The sequence below is a fragment of the Balaenoptera acutorostrata genome, chromosome 10 (genome assembly GCF_949987535.1).
Source record: "Balaenoptera acutorostrata chromosome 10, mBalAcu1.1, whole genome shotgun sequence".
In the NCBI taxonomy this organism is placed as follows: Eukaryota; Metazoa; Chordata; class Mammalia; order Artiodactyla; family Balaenopteridae; genus Balaenoptera; species Balaenoptera acutorostrata.
The window spans coordinates 85401820-85420572 of record NC_080073.1 but is presented as its reverse complement, the minus strand read 5'-3'; the positions used below and the strand labels follow the sequence as shown (position 1 = coordinate 85420572).

The window sequence follows — 18753 nt, the reverse complement described above, 5'->3', positions numbered from 1 at the left end:
TCACCTTTATCTTTAAAGCCTGGAAAATATCTTTGTTTTGTTTTATTTTCAGCTCCCAAACATCCCAAATTAGACTTAAATTAGTCTAAAGGAAGAAAACATTCTTTCTTCATCTGTTGAAAAGATAATGCTGTTAAAATGGGTTGTGCTTTCAGTAGTTCACAGGATTATAGCGTTTGAGATGAGAAAATGCTTTAAAGATTGATTGTTTTAGCTTCCTAAATCAAGAAACTTGATGAGGTATTCTTAAAAAGAGAATGTAAGAGGCAGTCTTTATCCACAAGGTGTTTACCAACCTAAATACAGGTGTATATACACAAAACTGTTTGAGAGGAGGGTACATAGTAGACTAATTTTGTAGTACATATCTTTGTACTTGGTTAGTTATAGGCTGTAATTTTCAAAAACTGTCTCATGGAAGAGGGAAGAGGCTAAAAATGGAAAATTATCTACTAAAAAGAATAATCAAATGGATAATGGATAAGATTTGTTGGTTGATTTGGTTTAAAATATGAACAAATCTGATAATTAGATGACTCCCATCAGTTTCACTACTGAGACTTTATTTAATGTCATTTAGTATTATATTACCGTTTTAACATATCAACAATATAAAGCTCTTGCGTGATGCACACTTAACATTGAAACCTTTTAAAGCTAGTATTGACGAGCATTGATTATAAGATGGAAGTTGGCCAGTAGTTCAGTACTTAAAGATCAACCTTGACTTTAGGAAATTCATAAGAAAACATGGTAAAACTATGACTATGCAGAATCACATTCAAAACAGTTAGAGCTCAGAATTCATGTCCCATAGTAATGACCTTTTAAGTTTTTAAACTATAAGTATCTATTTTAAGAAATTTTAAGAATTTATTAAATTTTCCTTGATTTTTTAAATGAATTATTTTAAAACCATGGGTGTTAATCCTGTCTGTTCAAAACAAAATTGTTTACCCCTTGTCTCAAACCCTCCACAAAATCTCAGCCTCTTGTCCAAATTCACTCTTCCCTCAAATCTCTGTATTCCAGGAAATTCCCCCACTTCTCTGTAAAGTTATCATCTATGAATTAAACCCTCTGTTGTCAGTTACCATATTTAACCTTATCTCTTGCTCCTTGATTTCTCCTATCTGTAGTTTACTCCCAAAACTACTGTTACCAGTCTTGTCTGATTTTAAAGATAACTTTTCAAATTCTCTTCCTTTTCTGTCCACACTCTCTAAGTAGGGGTTCTTAACCTTCCTGGAGTCCTTAGGTGGGTGTTTGGTGTATGAACCCGATGAAATTGAATGTAAACTTTTGTGCCTATGGGCTTTTTTATGGGGAGAAGTTCTGTGTTTTCATTAGATTGAGAGACTATGAGCCAACCCTACCCCACCCTCTCGGCCCAAAACCCCTGAAAGATAGAGACACTGCTTTGAAGACTCATGTCAGGAACAATATGTAATCTGATTTTCCTTCTAAGTGCCTACCTCTTTCCCTTGGCAGACTACAGGTCTGGGATTTTATCCTTTTTTTTTTTTATAAGATATCTTTTTTATTTTTTTAATTTTTATTTATTTATTTATGGCTGTGTTGGGTCTTCGTTTCTGTGCGAGGGCTTTCTCTAGTTGTGGCAAGCGGGGGCCACTCTTCATCACGGTGCGGGGGCCTCTTACTATCGCGGCCTCTCTTGTTGCGGAGCACAGGCTCCAGACGCACAGGCTCAGTAATTATGGCTCACGGGCCCAGCCGCTCCGCGGCATGTGGGATCTTCCCAGATCAGGGCTCGAACCCGTGTCCCCTGCATTGGCAGGCGGATTCTCAACCACTGCGCCACCACGGAAGCCCTGGGATTTTATCCATTTCTTGCCAGTTGCTTTTGGATATGATGCCTTTGGTTATGCTCTTTTCCATTCTCTACAGTGCTGCCTTCAGTTATGTTTTTCTCCATCCTGTTGTCCACAGTGCTGCCATTGTGATCTTTCTGACATACAGATATGTAATATAACTTCCCTGCTTAAAAAGGAATACAAAGAAAAAGGTCACGGCTACAAACTAACATTTGCAAGAAAACCATGGCCATGGGCCGACATTTGCAGTACATACTATACACAGTGTGATAAATCCTATGTCTGGACCATGTAAAAAATAACTTGGCAAGAATGAGCACCTTAATCTTCTGGGGCAGGGGGTTGGGGGTATTGGTGGCTGAAGAGTGAGGGCAACAGGGAAAACCTAATTTAAAAGATAATAGGTAAGCTGAGACTTTTTAAGTTAAAGTTAAATGATTTCCGTGAGACCAGGATTTATCAGCCTCAACATTGACACTTTGGACCAGATCATTCTTTGTTGTGGGGGTTATGTTATGCATGTAGTACGTTTAATAGCATCTCTGGCCTCTACCCACTAGATACTAGTAGCATCCCTTCCCCTCAGTTGTGACAACCAAAAATGTTTGCAGACATTGCCGAATATTGCCAAATATTCCTGGGAGATGGGGGCAGAATTGAGAACCACTGCAGCAGAGTGGAGATATGAGAAAGCCACATTTGGAAAAAGCTGTATGAAGGAGAGTTTATAGCAGACATAGCTAGGCAGGTTTACATATCATAAAGAGCCTTGCATACCATGCTGAAGTTAGGTTCCCCGTTGAAATATTTTAAGGGGGTGAGTTGTATTACATATTTGTTAAAACAGTCTCTCTAGCAGTATATTAGTTGCATGGGGCTACAGTAACAAAGTACCACAAACTGGGTGGCTTAACACAACAGAAATTTATTCTCCCGTGGTTATGGCGACCAAAAGTCCAAAATCAAGGTGATGGCAGGTTCATGATCTCCTAACTTCTGGTTGTTACTGGCAGTCCTTGGGATTCCTTGGCTTGCAACTACATAACACCATCTCTGCCTCTGTAGTCACATAGCTCTCTTCTGTGTCTGTGTCTTCACATGGCCTTCTCTTTGTGTGTGTCAATCTCTGTGTCTCTTCTCTTTTTAAAAATATACCAGTCATATTGGCTTAAAGGCCTACCCTACTCCAGTATAACCTCATCTTAATTTGATTACATCTGCAAAGAACCTCTTTCCAAATAAGGTCACATTCACAAATACCAAAGGTTAGTACCTCAACATATCTTTTGGGGAGGACACAGTTCAACCTACAATAAGAATCTTTATGGAACATGAATGGAAAGAAAGTATAACCAAAGGCAGGAAGACCACTTACCACTGCTACTGCAGGCAAGAGATGATGCCTAATACCAAAGGTAAAAGCCATAGACATATATCCCCCAAAGAAATAGGACCCTGTAATTGAACAGGTCTAAAGAAGACCTCAGACCTTATATCTAAAACTTACTCTTCAACAAATATAAACACAGTCTGTGTCTGGTATTGTAAATAATAGCCCTCTAATGTTCTTCAATTCTATCAGTAAGATAAAAGATAAAGGCCTCTACTCATGGGAAACATACAATTAAGTTAGAAAGTCAAAACTCCTTTGCAACTAGTAATACACAATTATGGCAAAAGTAACATTAAAGTAATACATACTTATGTAACAGATGTATAGAATAAGAGGGAAATCACTTCCAATTGGAATCATTAAGGAAGGATTTTAAGAACAAAGCATTTTATCTTGTCCTTTGAGAATAGGTAAATAGTTTGGGTACTAATGAAAGAAATCAGAAGACTTAAATAAATGGACAGATATACCATGTTTATGGAATAGAAAACAATATTGTTGAGATGTCAGTTGTCCCTCAACTGAGCTACAGATTCAACACAAATCCTATTCCAGGAATTTTTTTTGTGGGAGAAGCCAATTATAACATTTATATCAAAAGGCAACAAAACTAGAAAAGCTGAAACAATTTTGAAAATGAACAACAAAGTTGCAGGACTCTTAGTAATTGATTTCAAGATTTTAAAAGCCACAATAATCAAGACAGTTTTGTATTGGCAAAAAGATAAACATATAGGTCAGTGGGACAAAACAGACTCCAGAAAGAGATCCACACATGTATAGTCACTTGATTTTTGACAAAGATGCGAAGACAATTCAATGGGTAAAGTTTAATCTTTTTTTGCAAATACTGCTGGAACAATTGATATTTGTATGCAAAAAAATGAACCTCCATCCATACCTCAAACTCTGAACAAAAATTAACTTAAAAGCAATCATAGAACTAAAGGTAAAACCTAAAACTATAAAACTTTTTTAAAAAAACAGGAGAAAATCGTTGTGACCTTGGATTAAGCAAAGATTTCTTAGATATGACACCAAAAGTACAATCCCTAAAAGAAAAAAGTTGACAAATTAAACTTCAAAAATTTATGAATTTCTGTTCTTGGAAAGGCACTGTTAAAAGAATGAAAAGGAGGAAATATTTGCAAGTCACATATTTCATAAAGGACTTGTATCTAAAATATGTAAGGAATTCTCAAAGCTCAATTATTAAAAAAAACTGATTTTATAAATAGGCAAAAGTTTTGAACAGATACTTACCAAAAAATATACAGTTGTCCCTTGGTATCCATGGGGGATTGGTTCCAGGACCCCTCATGGATATTAAAATTTGTCGATGCTCGGGTCTCATATAAAATGGCATAGTCTTTGCATATAACCTACACACATCCTCACGTATACTTTAAATCATCTCTAGATTACTTATAATACCTAATAAAGTGTAAAGGCTATGTAAATAGTTGGTGGTGTGTGGCAAATTCAGGTTTTCCTTTTGGGAACTTTCTGGAATTTTTTTTTTCCCCAAACATCTTTGATCCGTGGTTGATTGAATCCAGGGATGTAGAACCCATGGATATGAAGGACCAACTATATGGATGGCAAATAAGCACAGGAAAGGATGCTCAACGTTATTAGTCAGTAGAGAAATGCAAATTAAAACCCTTGTGAGATACCACTATATGCCTTTTAGAATATCTAAATCTATATATATGTCTAAATATATATATTTATTTATATGTCAAATGCTGGTCAGGATATGGAGCAACTGCAGTTCTCACATATTGCTAGTGGAATGCAAAGTATTATAGCCACTTTGGAAAACAGTTTGGCAGTTTCTTATAAAGTTATACATGTACTTACCATATGACCTAGCAGTTTTACCTCTGGATATTTACCCGGGTGAAATGAAAACTATGTTCACACAAAAACTCATATGCAGATGTTTATAGTGGCTTCATTTGTAATCATCAAAAACTGGAAGCAATTGAGATAGTGTCAACTAGAGAATGGATAAACATTCATCCATATAAGGCATAAACTCCTGATATGTACAACAACATTGATGATCTCAAGTACAATATGCTAAGTGAAAGATGCCAGACTCAAAAGGCTACATACTGTATGATTTTATTTATAAAACATTCTGGAACATCATTAGTGTATGGGACTAGGTTTTGGGGTTGCAGGTGTTGATAGGGCATCCAGGTTCCTTGGAGATGCAGGACCTGTGCCCCAGAGAAGAGTTGTAGAGCTTGAGGTAAAGTCCATAGTAGAAGTTAGCCTGGAGACAGGGGGAAGATGGCAGGGGGAGCACATGTATGATAATGTCAGGTGGAGAAGAAGAAAGTGTTAGGACAGTTCTTGACAATATCTTGAGCTAGATTATATGGAAGTTAGTCTCATGTTGAGAGTGAGGGGCAGGTTGAGAGCTGAAGTGTGTAGAAACAGTATAGCTGGTATAACAAATGTTGAAAGGAGTTAAATCAGGAGCCCTGAGGGCCACATGAGGTTAAACGCAGAATTTCAGTTAGACCCAGTCTACATGGTTTCCTGACTTTGTTTAGCCATGTTCCACATCCCCAAGAGAAAAAGCAGAAGGAAAGAGTTATTCCCAGATGGGATTGGCATGCAGAAGGCTAAGGAGGCAAGGAGTTATTTCTGGAGAGGATCACTTAAATGACTGAGCCATGAAGTCCATGTCAGGGTAGGGAACTTGTTAAGATATCTCAGTAAATTACTATGACCTTTGACTTGCCTTTACACTATTTGTCATTTTCTCTTCCCAAAGAAGTACCCTTAAAGAAAAGGCCCTCAGAAGGTTCTCTTAAGAAGATAAAGAAAGTAGTGGAAACGAGTCTCCTGAGCTTTTCCGGCCCTAAATGGCTGCAGAATCAAGGAAGTCTTTAGCCCCATCCCCACCAGACCAGGCTCCTGAAGAGGACCTTGTAATTATCAAGGTAGAGGAAGATCATGGTTGGGACCAGGAATCAAGTCTACATGAAAATAACCCTCCTGGCCAAGAGCTGTTCCGCCTGCGTTTCAGGAAGTTATGCTACCAAGAGACACTAGGACCCCGAGAAGCTCTGATCCAACTCCGAGCACTTTGCCATCAGTGGCTGAGGCCAGATTTGAACACCAAGGAGCAGATCCTGGAGCTGCTGGTGCTGGAGCAGTTCTTGACCATCCTGCCTGAGGAGCTCCAGACTCTGGTTAAGGAACATCAGCTAGAGAATGGAGAGGAGGTGGTGACTCTACTGGAGGATTTGGAAAGGCAAATTGATATACTAGGACGGCCAGTAAGTAGAAGGAGGTGGGCATGCTCTGACTGTGAGAGTCCAGGAAGCTGGGTGGAGGGACATTGACACAACAATGGGAGAATAAATGCTGAGCATGAGTTTGTGTTGCAGGAGGATGAAAAGAGTTATTGTGTGGTATGGCTTGTATTTGTAGAGTTCTTTTTATTCTTATAAAGGATATAAATCCATTTTTTATCCTCATAACTTCCCTACAACTGTATTGTTCTGTTTGCCAGATGGGAAACTGATGCATAGAGAGCTTAACTTACTTTTTCAGGGTCACCCAAATAACTAAATGTAGATCTGAGCCCGTAACTCAGGTTTCCTAGTTCCTTATCAAAAGTTGTTTCCACTGAAGAGCACTGCTTTAAGCTTCTGTTTATCATTCTACCCCTTTCTTGGGAATGCAAAATATCAGCATTGTGTGCAGCAGGGAGGGCATCAGCAGAAATCTTTTCCTTCAGTACTAAGCAGAAATGATGCCTTTCTGTGCAAATCAACATGTTTGTGTTCCTAAGTCAGTGAGATTCTGCTTTTTCCTTCCCCCAGTATGTATCCCTTTAGATGTGCTCTTAGTACTGTTACATTGTTCACTTCATTTCTCAAAGGGATTCCTTGTAATGCAGGTGTCTTGTTTCTAGGTCCCTGCTCGTGCACATGGACATAGGGTATTCTGGGAGGAGGTCGTGCATTCCAAATCTGCACCAGAGCCTCCAGATACTCAGCTCCAACCTGTGGCAACCCAGCACAAATCTCCAGTGCTCCAAGGGCCACAAGACAGAGGTGAGGAGCCAGATTTCATTGATGAGGAGTGGGAAAGCAGAGAGGAAAGAAAGTACATTTGGGACACCTATCTAGTTCCTGGAAGGAACTAGCCTGTACTGTTTACAGACCAGCCATAAGACCTGATTTAAATGTTTATCTAGGCTTCAAATACAGACTGTTAGTCCCAGTGGTAAACTCATGAACAAATTAAAGAATTTGGGGGTTTTATGTATTCATACATTTCTGTTACCACAGTGTATTTACAACATAGGCATTTTGAGGTTTTCCTGGTATCATGACACTTTATTTATAAATATTTCAGTATGTATTTTCTTAAACAAGAGTGTTTTCATAGATAACCACAGTAAATTGATCACAATTAGGAAATTTAGCACTGATGCAATACTAATCTAGCCCACAGTTCATATTCATATTTTGCTGGTTGTCCCAATAATGTTCTTCCAGAGTCTAGTCCAAGATCCCACTTTGCAATTAGCTCTCCTGTCTCTTTAGTCTCCTTTAACTTGGAGTAGTTCCTCAGCCTTTCTTTGCCTTTCACGATCTTGACATTTTTGAAGAGTACAAGTCAGTTATTTTGTAGAATGACAACAATTTGAGTTTGTGTGATGTTTCCTCATATTTAGATTCGAGTTGTATATATTTGGCATGAACATCCCAGAAGTGATTTTGTCCTTCTCAGGAATACAACAGGAATTTGTCTGTTATTGGTAATGTTATCTTTGATGACTTGGTTAAGATTATTCTTGCTAGGTTTTTGTTACTGTTTTTCCCTTTGTAATTAATAAGTAATTTGTGGGGAGATACTCTTGAGTCTATGTAAATACCCTGGTCCTCATGAAACTTTCGTTGCTGAAACACTAGTTTTAGTACTTATTGATGCTTCTTGACTGAATCAGTGATTACTAAAGTGATTATTTTCTAACTCTGTCATTTCTTCTACATTTATTTATTTATCGTAATGGAGAGTGTTCCCTCCTTCCCCCATTTTATTTTATTTATTCATTTTTTATTTATCAATATGGACTCATAAATTCTTATTTTATTCCAGAAATGTTCTGTTACTATCTTTATTTTGATGCTTAAATTGTCTCAGAGTTGGCCAGAGGAGGCCTCTTCAGTCTGGCTCCTGTGTCCTATTGACATTTCTCCATCATTTTTTGAGAATTTTCTTACGGAACAAGATAAGATGTTCTAGTCTCATCTCATACTTGCCCTGAATTTCTTATTTTTTCATTTATGTGGTTTATAGTAATTTATTCTAAATTAGTGGATTTTTAATATTTCTAAAGAAGTATAGAAACATTTTCAATTAATAATACAATCCTTATGTAAAATTCTAATGCCTGTTGCCCAAGACACAGTAGTCTATGTTGATTTTGATATTACCCTGTCTGGTTTCTATAGGAAGCAGATGCTGGCAGTCATGGTAGACATTTCAAAAAAGTAATAAAGTTAGTAGAGATAGATTGGTTCTCATATTCAGCTTGGCAAGAGATTAGGACCTAAAGAAATACTGTGTACAAGCACAAGGATGGAATATAGCTTTGGTGGTAGAGAAGAAATTGTAAAGCACTTCCTGTTAGGAAACCAGTGCACTTTCTATTTTTGACATGTAACTTCAGGCTGAGTGGGACATCAAAGTGCAGATGTTTTGTGAGCAACCATAGGTATGAACCCAGAGTCCAAGATTAACAGCATTTCATATTCAAAATCTCTGGCATGCATATCGGCTGAAATACAAATAATTTTGGAATGTGTTAGTGCTGGTTCCTATAACCACAGGACAAGGCTGGTCTCATTCATAGCTCCTTTCTCCTCTCTCAGCCATATCTGCTTCACAGAGTCCTACCCCTTCCCAGAAAGGAAGTCCTCGAGACCAGGAGATGACAGCTACACTTCTTACAGCAGGGTTCCAGGTGAGTTGTGCTCCTCACTGAAACCCCATAGCTCCACTTGACAGTGTTTGTGGCATCTACCCCATGTCTGGACTGTCTGTAGCAGTACTCACTTAAGAACTTGCCCCATGTTCTTCTGCATAGAGACAGATTGATCCTTGATTTTCCCCCAATAAATCTGGTGCATTTTCCTGTTTTTTCCTGCTAGTTATGCAGATCCCTTTACAGTACATTCCCACCTCTTGATCCACTCCCACCCTGGTGTATCTCTCTGACACTCTGGGTTTGAACTGTGGAACAGTCCCAGTCCCAGATGGGCATCTTGTTTTGTTTCAGACTTTGGAGAAGATTGAAGACATGGCTGTGTCCCTAATTCGAGAGGAATGGCTTCTTGATTCATCACAGAAGGATCTGAGTAGAGATAACAGGCCAGAGAATTACAGAAACATGTTCTCCCTGGGTAAGGAGAGCTCTGGTTATTATTATCATTTACGATTTTGTGTTTGTTTATGTGTACAGTAGCTTTGAGCTTTCTGAAAGACATAGTTGAGTTTAAACTCAGGATGCAACAGAAAGATAAAATATTGAGACTTCTGGAGTTCTAAAAGGAACTTTTGCAGCCACTATGGAAAACAGTATGGAGGTTCCTTAAAAAACTAAAAATAGTTACCATATGATCCAGCAATCCCACTCCTGGGTGTGTATCTGGAAAAGACAGAAGCTCTAATTCGAAAAGATACATGCACCCCAATGTTCATAGCGGCACTATTTACAATAGCCAAGACATGGAAGCAACCTAAGTGTCCATCAGCAGATGAATGGATAAAGAAGATGTGGTGTGTGTGTGTGTGTGTGTGTGTGTGTGTGTGTGTGTGTGTGTGTGTATATATATATCTCAATACAATGGAATATTACTCAGCTGTAAAAAGAATGAAGTAATGCTATTTGCAGCAACATGGATGGACCTAGAGATTATCATACTAAGTGAAGTAAGTCAGACAGAGAATCTAAAAAATGGTGAAATCTAAAATATAGTACAAATGAACTTATTTACAAAACAGAAATAGACTCACAGACACAGAAAACAAACTTATGGTTACCAAAGGGGAAGGTGGAGAGAGGGATAAATTAGGAGTATGGGATTAAGATACACACTACCATAATATAAAATTGATAAACAACAAGGATTTACTGTATAGCACAGCAACTATTATATTCAATATCTTATAATAACCTATAATGGAAAAGAATTTTAAAAAAGAATAAAGATATATACACATATATATGTGTAACTGAATCACTTTACTGTACACCCGAAACTAACACGACATTGTAAACCAACTATACTTCAATTAAAAAAATAAATAGAAATAAAATAACCAGAAAAAATAAATAATTTTTTTTTTTAAAAAGGGCACTTTTATTCTCTAATCTAGGACTTACCTTACAGTTTGTAACGGGGTATTGGTCTCTTTGCCAGTTGGAAATTGAAATTTTTTAGTGCTCTCTGAGTTCACATAGATTTCTCTCACTTAGACCTATTGTGCTCCTCCCTTTTAATGACTGGGACTTTTTTCATTCCTTTTCCACTCATTAGGTCTTTTCATAGTTCCATATTCCTTCCCACTCCCCACTTCCACTTCTCCGCAGTTGATCCCTCCTCTACTTTAGTCCTCCTTCCATCAACCCTATTTGATGGCAGTTCTTCCCCAGTTGGTGTGTGGTACTTTTGTTTGACCCTGCTCCTTTCTCCCCATATTAATGAAGGCATTTCAGAGACAGATGGGAGCTTTGCGTTTACTTGTAGCTGTTACAAGTGTATTTTCCTTTCCCCCATCTTTGATTTCTTTCTCCTAATATAGAGAATAGGAAGTGACTTTGGCTTGATGTTTATTACATTTTTATTCCAGGTGGTGAGACCAGGAATGAGAACAGGGAATTAGCTTCAAAACAGGTAATATCTACTGGAATCCAACCACATGGAGAGACAGCTGCCAAATGCAACGGGGATGTTATCGGGGGTCTTGAGCATGGAGAAGCCCAAGACCTTCTGGGCACAATAGAGAGGCAGCGGGGAAATCCCACCCAAGAGAGACGACATAAATGTGATGAATGTGGGAAGAGCTTTGCTCAGAGTTCAGGTCTTGTTCGCCACTGGAGAATCCACACTGGGGAGAAACCCTATCAGTGTAATGTGTGTGGTAAAGCCTTCAGTTACAGGTCAGCCCTTCTTTCCCATCAGGATATCCACAACAAAGTAAAACGCTACCACTGTAAGGAGTGTGGTAAAGCCTTCAGTCAAAACACAGGCCTGATCCTGCACCAGAGAATCCATACTGGGGAGAAGCCGTATCAGTGCAATCAGTGTGGGAAGGCTTTCAGTCAGAGTGCGGGCCTTATTCTGCACCAGAGAATCCACAGTGGGGAGAGACCCTATGAATGTAATGAGTGTGGGAAAGCTTTCAGTCATAGCTCACACCTCATCGGACATCAGAGAATCCACACTGGGGAGAAGCCCTATGAGTGTGATGAGTGTGGGAAAACCTTCAGGCGGAGCTCACATCTTATTGGCCATCAGAGAAGCCACACTGGGGAGAAACCCTACAAATGCAATGAGTGTGGGAGGGCCTTCAGTCAAAAGTCAGGCCTTATTGAACATCAGAGAATCCACACTGGAGAAAGACCCTATAAATGTAAAGAATGTGGGAAAGCTTTCAATGGGAACACTGGCCTCATTCAGCATCTGAGAATTCACACAGGGGAGAAGCCCTATCAATGTAATGAGTGTGGGAAAGCCTTTATTCAGAGGTCAAGTCTCATTCGACATCAGAGAATCCACAGTGGAGAAAAATCTGAATCCACGGGAGTTTAGGAAAAAACTTTAGTCATAGATTGGGCATTATTCAACATTAGAGGAACCATGTGCTAGTGAGAGGTCTTTCAGTGTAATAAAAAGGCAGAAAGTTCAGCATCATTACAACCTTATCTAGGGTCAGAATTGATAGTGGTGACAAAGTTAGAATAGCTCTTCAGTAGTTTGGGCCCAGTGCCTTGATGCAGGTTGATTAGCTTGACTATCTTGGGAGGTGTCTGATGGAGTGGAGCTCCCGATGGCCTAAGGTATCCTTTAGAAGCTTAAAATAGCATTAGAGCAAGTTGCTTGTCGTGGCTTGAGGCACTTAACTTTGTCTTTTTGGTGAGTAGCTATAGGTTTGAGAGAGGCTACTCCTCCTAGTTCCTCTGCTTCTTCCCATCTGTGATCCCTTCTCCCATTTATTCCCCTAAAGGTGCACTTGTGCTCCTAATCTGATCTAAGAAGCTGCTTTAGAGTTTGAAGCAGCCTCTGTGTGAGACTTATATTTAGCTTTCTAAGATCCTAGTTCTAGGGAAATTTTTACAGACACCTCATGTGTTTATGCTTAAGTGTGCATTTTATTTTATTCTAATGCTCCTGATAGTGGAAATCCATATTCCCATGCAAACTCAGAATGCTATATTTTTAACAGCACTCCAGCATTTTTCTTCATATATCACCTTCACTGACTCCACTGAGTCATTGAGCATCCATACGTATCCTTCACCACTCCCAGTCCCAGTACCTGTGTCAGCGAGGAAGTGGACGCATTAGTGATGGTTGTGGGAATGATGCAGAGAAAGAGGTGAGTGGAGACTCAGCCCCGCTGCTCTTGAGCTTGGATGGTTGTACCTTTTGGTGACTTCTGACTCTGCTTTCCACCTTCCCACTGTACACTGTGGTACAAATAGGTGTTTACACTATCCTCGTTAAGGCATCACATGGGAAAAAAAGGAGACAGAGGTGCTTGAAGAAGACATAAAAATCCTTCCAAAGAATGTATACTCATCTCTTTTGGCCCATTACGGTACTGCTCTCTCAGGGGTCTGCACAAACCCCCTGACTAGATGGTCTACACTCTTGTCTTTACCCTGGACCCACCTCCTTAGACGGCCTCAGCATCTCACTCATTCTTCATCTGTTTCTTGCCATTAGCTTTACATACCTACAGCGGTAATCAGTTGAATACTTCACCTCACAATTCCTCATTCTTCTGAATTCTGGTGCACTCCATCTGTAATCCAGCAAAGACAGTATTCAACTCATCATCACCAAGCACTATATTTCATCTTTGAAGCTTTCAGTATACCAAGGGATATTGTATAAAGTAATGAGGCTGGTTTAAGGTAACACCTAGAACTTCCAGAAGAATCCAAATATAGGTTGTCCTTTAAATTGGGCAGTTCTAGCTATTCTAGTGGTGGTATTATTCCAAGTGCTACCACTCCTCTAGATATTTGGAACATTCTCAAGATTCCCATCTAATAGACCATATAAGAAAACTCTATTAACTCTTGAATTTCATCTCATTTTTGACCATTTGATTACTCACTTATTCATCATATTTGGAATTGAATAACTTTTGGCTGTTTCCAAAGTCGGCTGTCAGAATTGGAATTCATTCCATTAATCCTATCCAGAAGAAAATGATACACATTGTGATGAAAATTCCAAGGGAAATTATGAAATTTCACACTGTGACTATCATGAACAGGGACAGCACTTTCTAATCATGTTGTTTTATGATTGATGTTTTCAAAAATCAGTCATAAAATCATGTATCATAGAGGTCCACCTTTTGGATCATAAATTCCTTCCCTATAACATCCCTTCCCTACCCTGGTATGGCCCATATTGGCCACTAATAACATCAAGGTTATCTACATCTATTTCATTGAACCATTGGTACCCACTTGTCATTTGTCATCCTGGTTTCCTTGGTTAACTTCTTCAAAACAATGCTTTTCAGTATCCTTTATTTTCTTATCTTCCCTCCTTCCTCCTCCCTCCTCCCTCCTCCCTCCTCCCTCTCCCACTTTTTGGCCTATAGATTACCATTCCTAATTCCCTTGTACTTGAAATTACAAGAAACCAGAAACAAATCTAGTTGTCTCTAGATCCTTGCTCTCCACTTATTTGTGCCTTATCGTCCTTAAGATACTAATTCTACCTGAGGCAAATGCTATCTGTGTACAGATATTACATAGGATGGGTACGTTGTCAGAGGGAGAGTATGTGTGTGTGTGCATGTGCATGTATACACACACTCCTCCCATGTATTGATAGTTTAGGGGAACAGTTGTCTCCTATTCCAATGAAAGCTCTCAGCAGAGTACCATATTGAAATGACTGTAGATGTACCAGTTAACATCTCTTTACTCAGTGTAATGTGTAGCCAGACTTAAATCTCAGAATTACTAAGCATCTGGCAGAAATTTAAAGGAAATATGACCAGAAAGATTAGTATTATACTGGGATGCATGTGAGAAAAGAATATGACTTGAAAGAACAATATATACCAAGGCTGATTCAGCACACCTATAGAAATAGCCAAGTAGTATAAGACAGTAGAAAAAGGCTATTGTTTCTTTGGGGGCATAAGTAGAAGCCCATTCTTGGTCTCCAGTTTTCACTCTTAGCATTAGAATATTGTTGATCACTCTGTATGACCTTATTTTGCTCCTAACTATGAGTGACATGCACTAAGTTCCTTTATCCTGCATATTCTGTTTTTATGCTCTTAATCTGAAATGAACTATTGACCAGTACTTTCTTCTCCCATCTGCAGCTTTTCATTTTAGGACCTGGTGTAATAAAGTGGTTCTTCCGTAACTGTTGCGATCCAGCATAGTCCTAGGAGAGACATCTTAGGTTTCAAAGATTTTCTCCATTGAGTAAGGTGGCAGTGCTAGAATGCAGTGATTGATTCCCATATGGAACAGTTAGTTTTACTCTTGGTTCTGAGGCTCTAGATAATAATAGCTGACATTTATTGAGCACTCACTATGTGCCAAACCCAATGTTACATATTTCTCATGCTTATGGTAGATATTATATACTCCACTGTATGGATGAGGAAACTGAGGCTTAGAGAGTTGAATGAGTTGATCAAGATCACAACTAGTAAGTAACAGAGCAGGGATTCTAACCTACAGAGTCTGATTCTCAAGCCTGTGCTCCTGACAACTGGTCTGCTGTATCTCTAATGAACACCCTAACCCTGGCCAGCCATTTAAAAATTATGTATTCCTGGTTACTGAGGGAGGGAATGTGCAGTATAGTGCAAATCCATTACAGTTACTGGAAAATTGGTCGAAAATGCCATTTTGGTTTATAATTATATCATCTTTAAATGTTGATACTTTTGATGCTTTGTAGTACTAGAAAGCTAAATTCTGCAAGGAAAACATGTTTAAAGAAGTAAAACATGTTTAAAAACTGGGAGGACAAAGCAGTAACTTATAGATTCAAGTACATTTGTCTCTAAACTGCCCAGGGAAAGTAGCATTGTGGAGGGAAATGAAATATCCATGCCCTAAGCCAGGCAGATGGACAGTCAGGATGACACCAGTAAGTTCATCTACAGCATAAAATGTGTAAAAGCTTCAACTTTACTGCTCATTTCCAACTACCATTTTATTCTTCTGTCATTCATGGTTTTTCAAACATGTCATCCATTGTTAAACCCCGTTTCCTCATTAATCTGTTCTTAAAACTTCTCCTTGTTGGCTTTTGTATTCCACTGAAATATCCTCAGAATCACCAGTGGATAAATATTAATGCCTTTTCTTAGTTCTTGTCCTTCTAGATCTATATTTCATACTCGGGAATTTCCCCTGCATCTCAGGAATTCTCCTTTGACTTGTGGGATCCTTTTTGGTCAGTTTTCTTCACTTTTAGCTTTTGTTGGTCTTTTCTTCCTCTCCACTGAGAAAATCTCCATGTCTTAATTTTATTCACTACTTTTTCTATACTCCTATTTAACCATTGTGATTGTTTACACTTACCTTCTTATATTTGAGTAACTTAATATTTCCTGCCCTGTGGGTTGTCTCTCACAGGTACTATAGGTACCTGTGAACTTTTCCACAGGTACCTATACAACTTGGTATTTGAAAACAGAATTCATCACTCTGTCCCCAACCCCTGTTTTCCTTTTAAATAGGCATCTTTGCTTAACATCTTTACCCTGAACAGACTCACTACCCTTCATATTTCTTATCCCAATCTTAGAGTGGTCTTTTAGTCTTTTTCTGGTCTCCACCATTCATGTCCAAAATCTTGCTAAGTTGTTCCAATTCTTAGTCAGTTTTCTCCTTGAGGCTGGACTTTTTTACGTTTCTGCCATCCCTTCATATCCTTCTCTGCAGATCCATATCATCTGAGGCCCAGGTTATTGTAATTCTTTCTTTTCGGTTTACTTGCTCCCAAGATCCCCACCTTGTATGCTTCCAAGATGGTCCTCCTCAAACTCCATTTTTATGATATCTCATTTTCACTCAAGAACACCCAGCAAATAATTCCTATCAGAGCAATGATGTTCAAAGTTCCATTACCTTGCCCTCCATACTTAATCTGCCTCAGCTTCATTACTCTGTAGCATATTCATCTTGATTTATCATGGTTAAACTTCCTGTGACCTTCCACTGTTGTCTTATAAGCCCTTGCCTCTGTGCCTTTCTCATGCTGTTCCTTTTGCTTAGATTTCTCTTTGGCCCCAGCTCATGTTCATTACTCCCTTCAAAGCCTAGCTTCCATTACATCTTCTGAATGAGCTCTCCCTGACGATTTCACCTCACACTGAGACCTCCCTTATTCTGTGCTGCCTCAGCACTGATCCTTTGAGTTTGTACTATGGTCCATGCACTTACTAATATGTTGTTTTGTAATTATTTTCTAGCATTCTGTATTGTAGTTTCACATTTGTATTTATTTCCCAAGTTAAATTGTAAGCTCCTTGAGGGCAGGAATAATAACTTTTACATTTGTATCTTTGCACCCCTTAGTGCCTAGTACAGTGCTGAGCACATAGTAGGCGTTTAATAAATGCTTGTCGAATTATTGTGTGGATTATTTTTTTATATACAGGAATTTTTACACTGCTTTTGAGGATATATGTCTTCTTATTTTGTGCACAGACCCATTTCCATTGTACATCAATAACTGCCTATACCTAAGAATAAAGACCAAAAAATTCAACTTTAGGAGGGTATGTGTGAAAAGTTGAAATGTGAAGCTTTCTATTTGTTTGGTCAGAGTTATTTATTGGTTAAGAAAGAAAATAGGAAACTCTAAAGATTACTGTTTATCATTGCAAAAGTGCTTGAGAATAGGCTTTTGTATCTCAAGTTAGACCAGTGGTTCTCAACTGGAGAAATCTGGCAACGTCTGGAGACAATTTCGGTTGTACCTTTAGTGGATGGCTGGGATACCACTGGCATCTAGTGTGAGAGGCTAGAGATGTTGCTAAACATACTGCGTGCACAGGACAACCCCCACAACAAAAGAATTATCAAGCTCCGTATGTTTAATAGTGCCAAGGTTGAGAAACCCTGGCCTAGATATATTTAAGGTAAATAGAAAAAAGAAGAGAGACGAAATACTAGATTTTTTTACAATTAGAAAAATTAGCTATGCCAAGTTTTATGAGAATCCTAAGTGTTTATATATTTTGTAGTTTGTAAGATTACAAAAAGCCTTAATGTTTGGAGTTTACAGCAACATACCTGTATGTTTTAAGATTGCTTTCAGCATCAAATCTGCCTCCATCCTTTATACCAAGTGGAAGATGTTGTAGGAGTACAAGTCTAGTTTTAGCCTTCTATATCTTGGTTCATTACATAAAATACAAGGTAAAACACTGGGGCCTATCTCTTTAGCAGAGGGCCTGCAACTTACCAAAGATTTAGCTTTGGGGACAACACATGACCCTTGACAGTCCCTTGGACAGGCACTAGACAGGAATAACTGCCAACTTCCCAAGGAAACCCCAAGCCAGAACGTTGTCAAAGTTTGCCAAGTATTAAAATACATTCCCACTTAAGTTTTTAACATACTCTGTTAATCCTACTTAAACACATGTAGGGGGAAATATTAGTAGGAAATTTAGTTAATTAGGAAATTGAGTAGTGTAAAAGAAGACTTTTTAAAAACTAGTCTCCTTTTGTAACTTAATGGTACTTCCTTCAACAGGTTTAAAAAGTAATGATCCCAGAGTTAGAAAAATCGGTTTATGTAATATAGCAAAGAAATAACTGCGTTGATCTGTTGTGTTTACTCATACAGTCTATAGAATGCTAGGTTTGGAAGTGACTTTTGAGATCATTTTCCAGCCCGTTATTCTGTAAATGAAGGTCCAGAGAGGTCATGTGGCTTGCACCAGGTCACCCATTAAGTTAGTGGTACAGGTGAAAATAAAATCCAGGCTTCCTGAGGCTTTGCCTATTTCTTTTTTGGCTAGTCATGACCCTTGTTGTTTTATGTTCTTGATTCATACTATGCCATGGGATGTATTCATACTTATTGCCTCCACTTGTAGTGTTTCATTTTAGGAATTATTCCTTTTATCAGCTTGTATGTCCAAACGAGTATACTGACTGGTGTCTTGAGTTAAATTCTTTAATAAACGACTCAGTAGTCCAAGGGATTTTGCAGTACCGCCGCCCTTTTGAAAGTCCTGCCCTCTCAGGTC

The 18753-nt window shown here is 38.6% G+C and overlaps 1 protein-coding gene across 1 annotated transcript in view; it reads left to right on the top strand.

The window, feature by feature from the left end:
• LOC102998885 (zinc finger protein with KRAB and SCAN domains 7-like) overlaps window positions 1-18753 on the top strand; it is a 50347-nt gene that overhangs the window by 1063 nt on the left and 30531 nt on the right. The window contains exons 2-6 of the mRNA XM_057555777.1: window positions 6020-6527; window positions 7169-7310; window positions 9138-9229; window positions 9545-9668; window positions 11119-12048. Of these exons, the coding sequence (XP_057411760.1) occupies window positions 6111-6527; window positions 7169-7310; window positions 9138-9229; window positions 9545-9668; window positions 11119-12048 (1705 nt within the window). The 5' untranslated portion in view covers window positions 6020-6110. The remainder of the gene's footprint in view (window positions 1-6019; window positions 6528-7168; window positions 7311-9137; window positions 9230-9544; window positions 9669-11118; window positions 12049-18753) is intronic.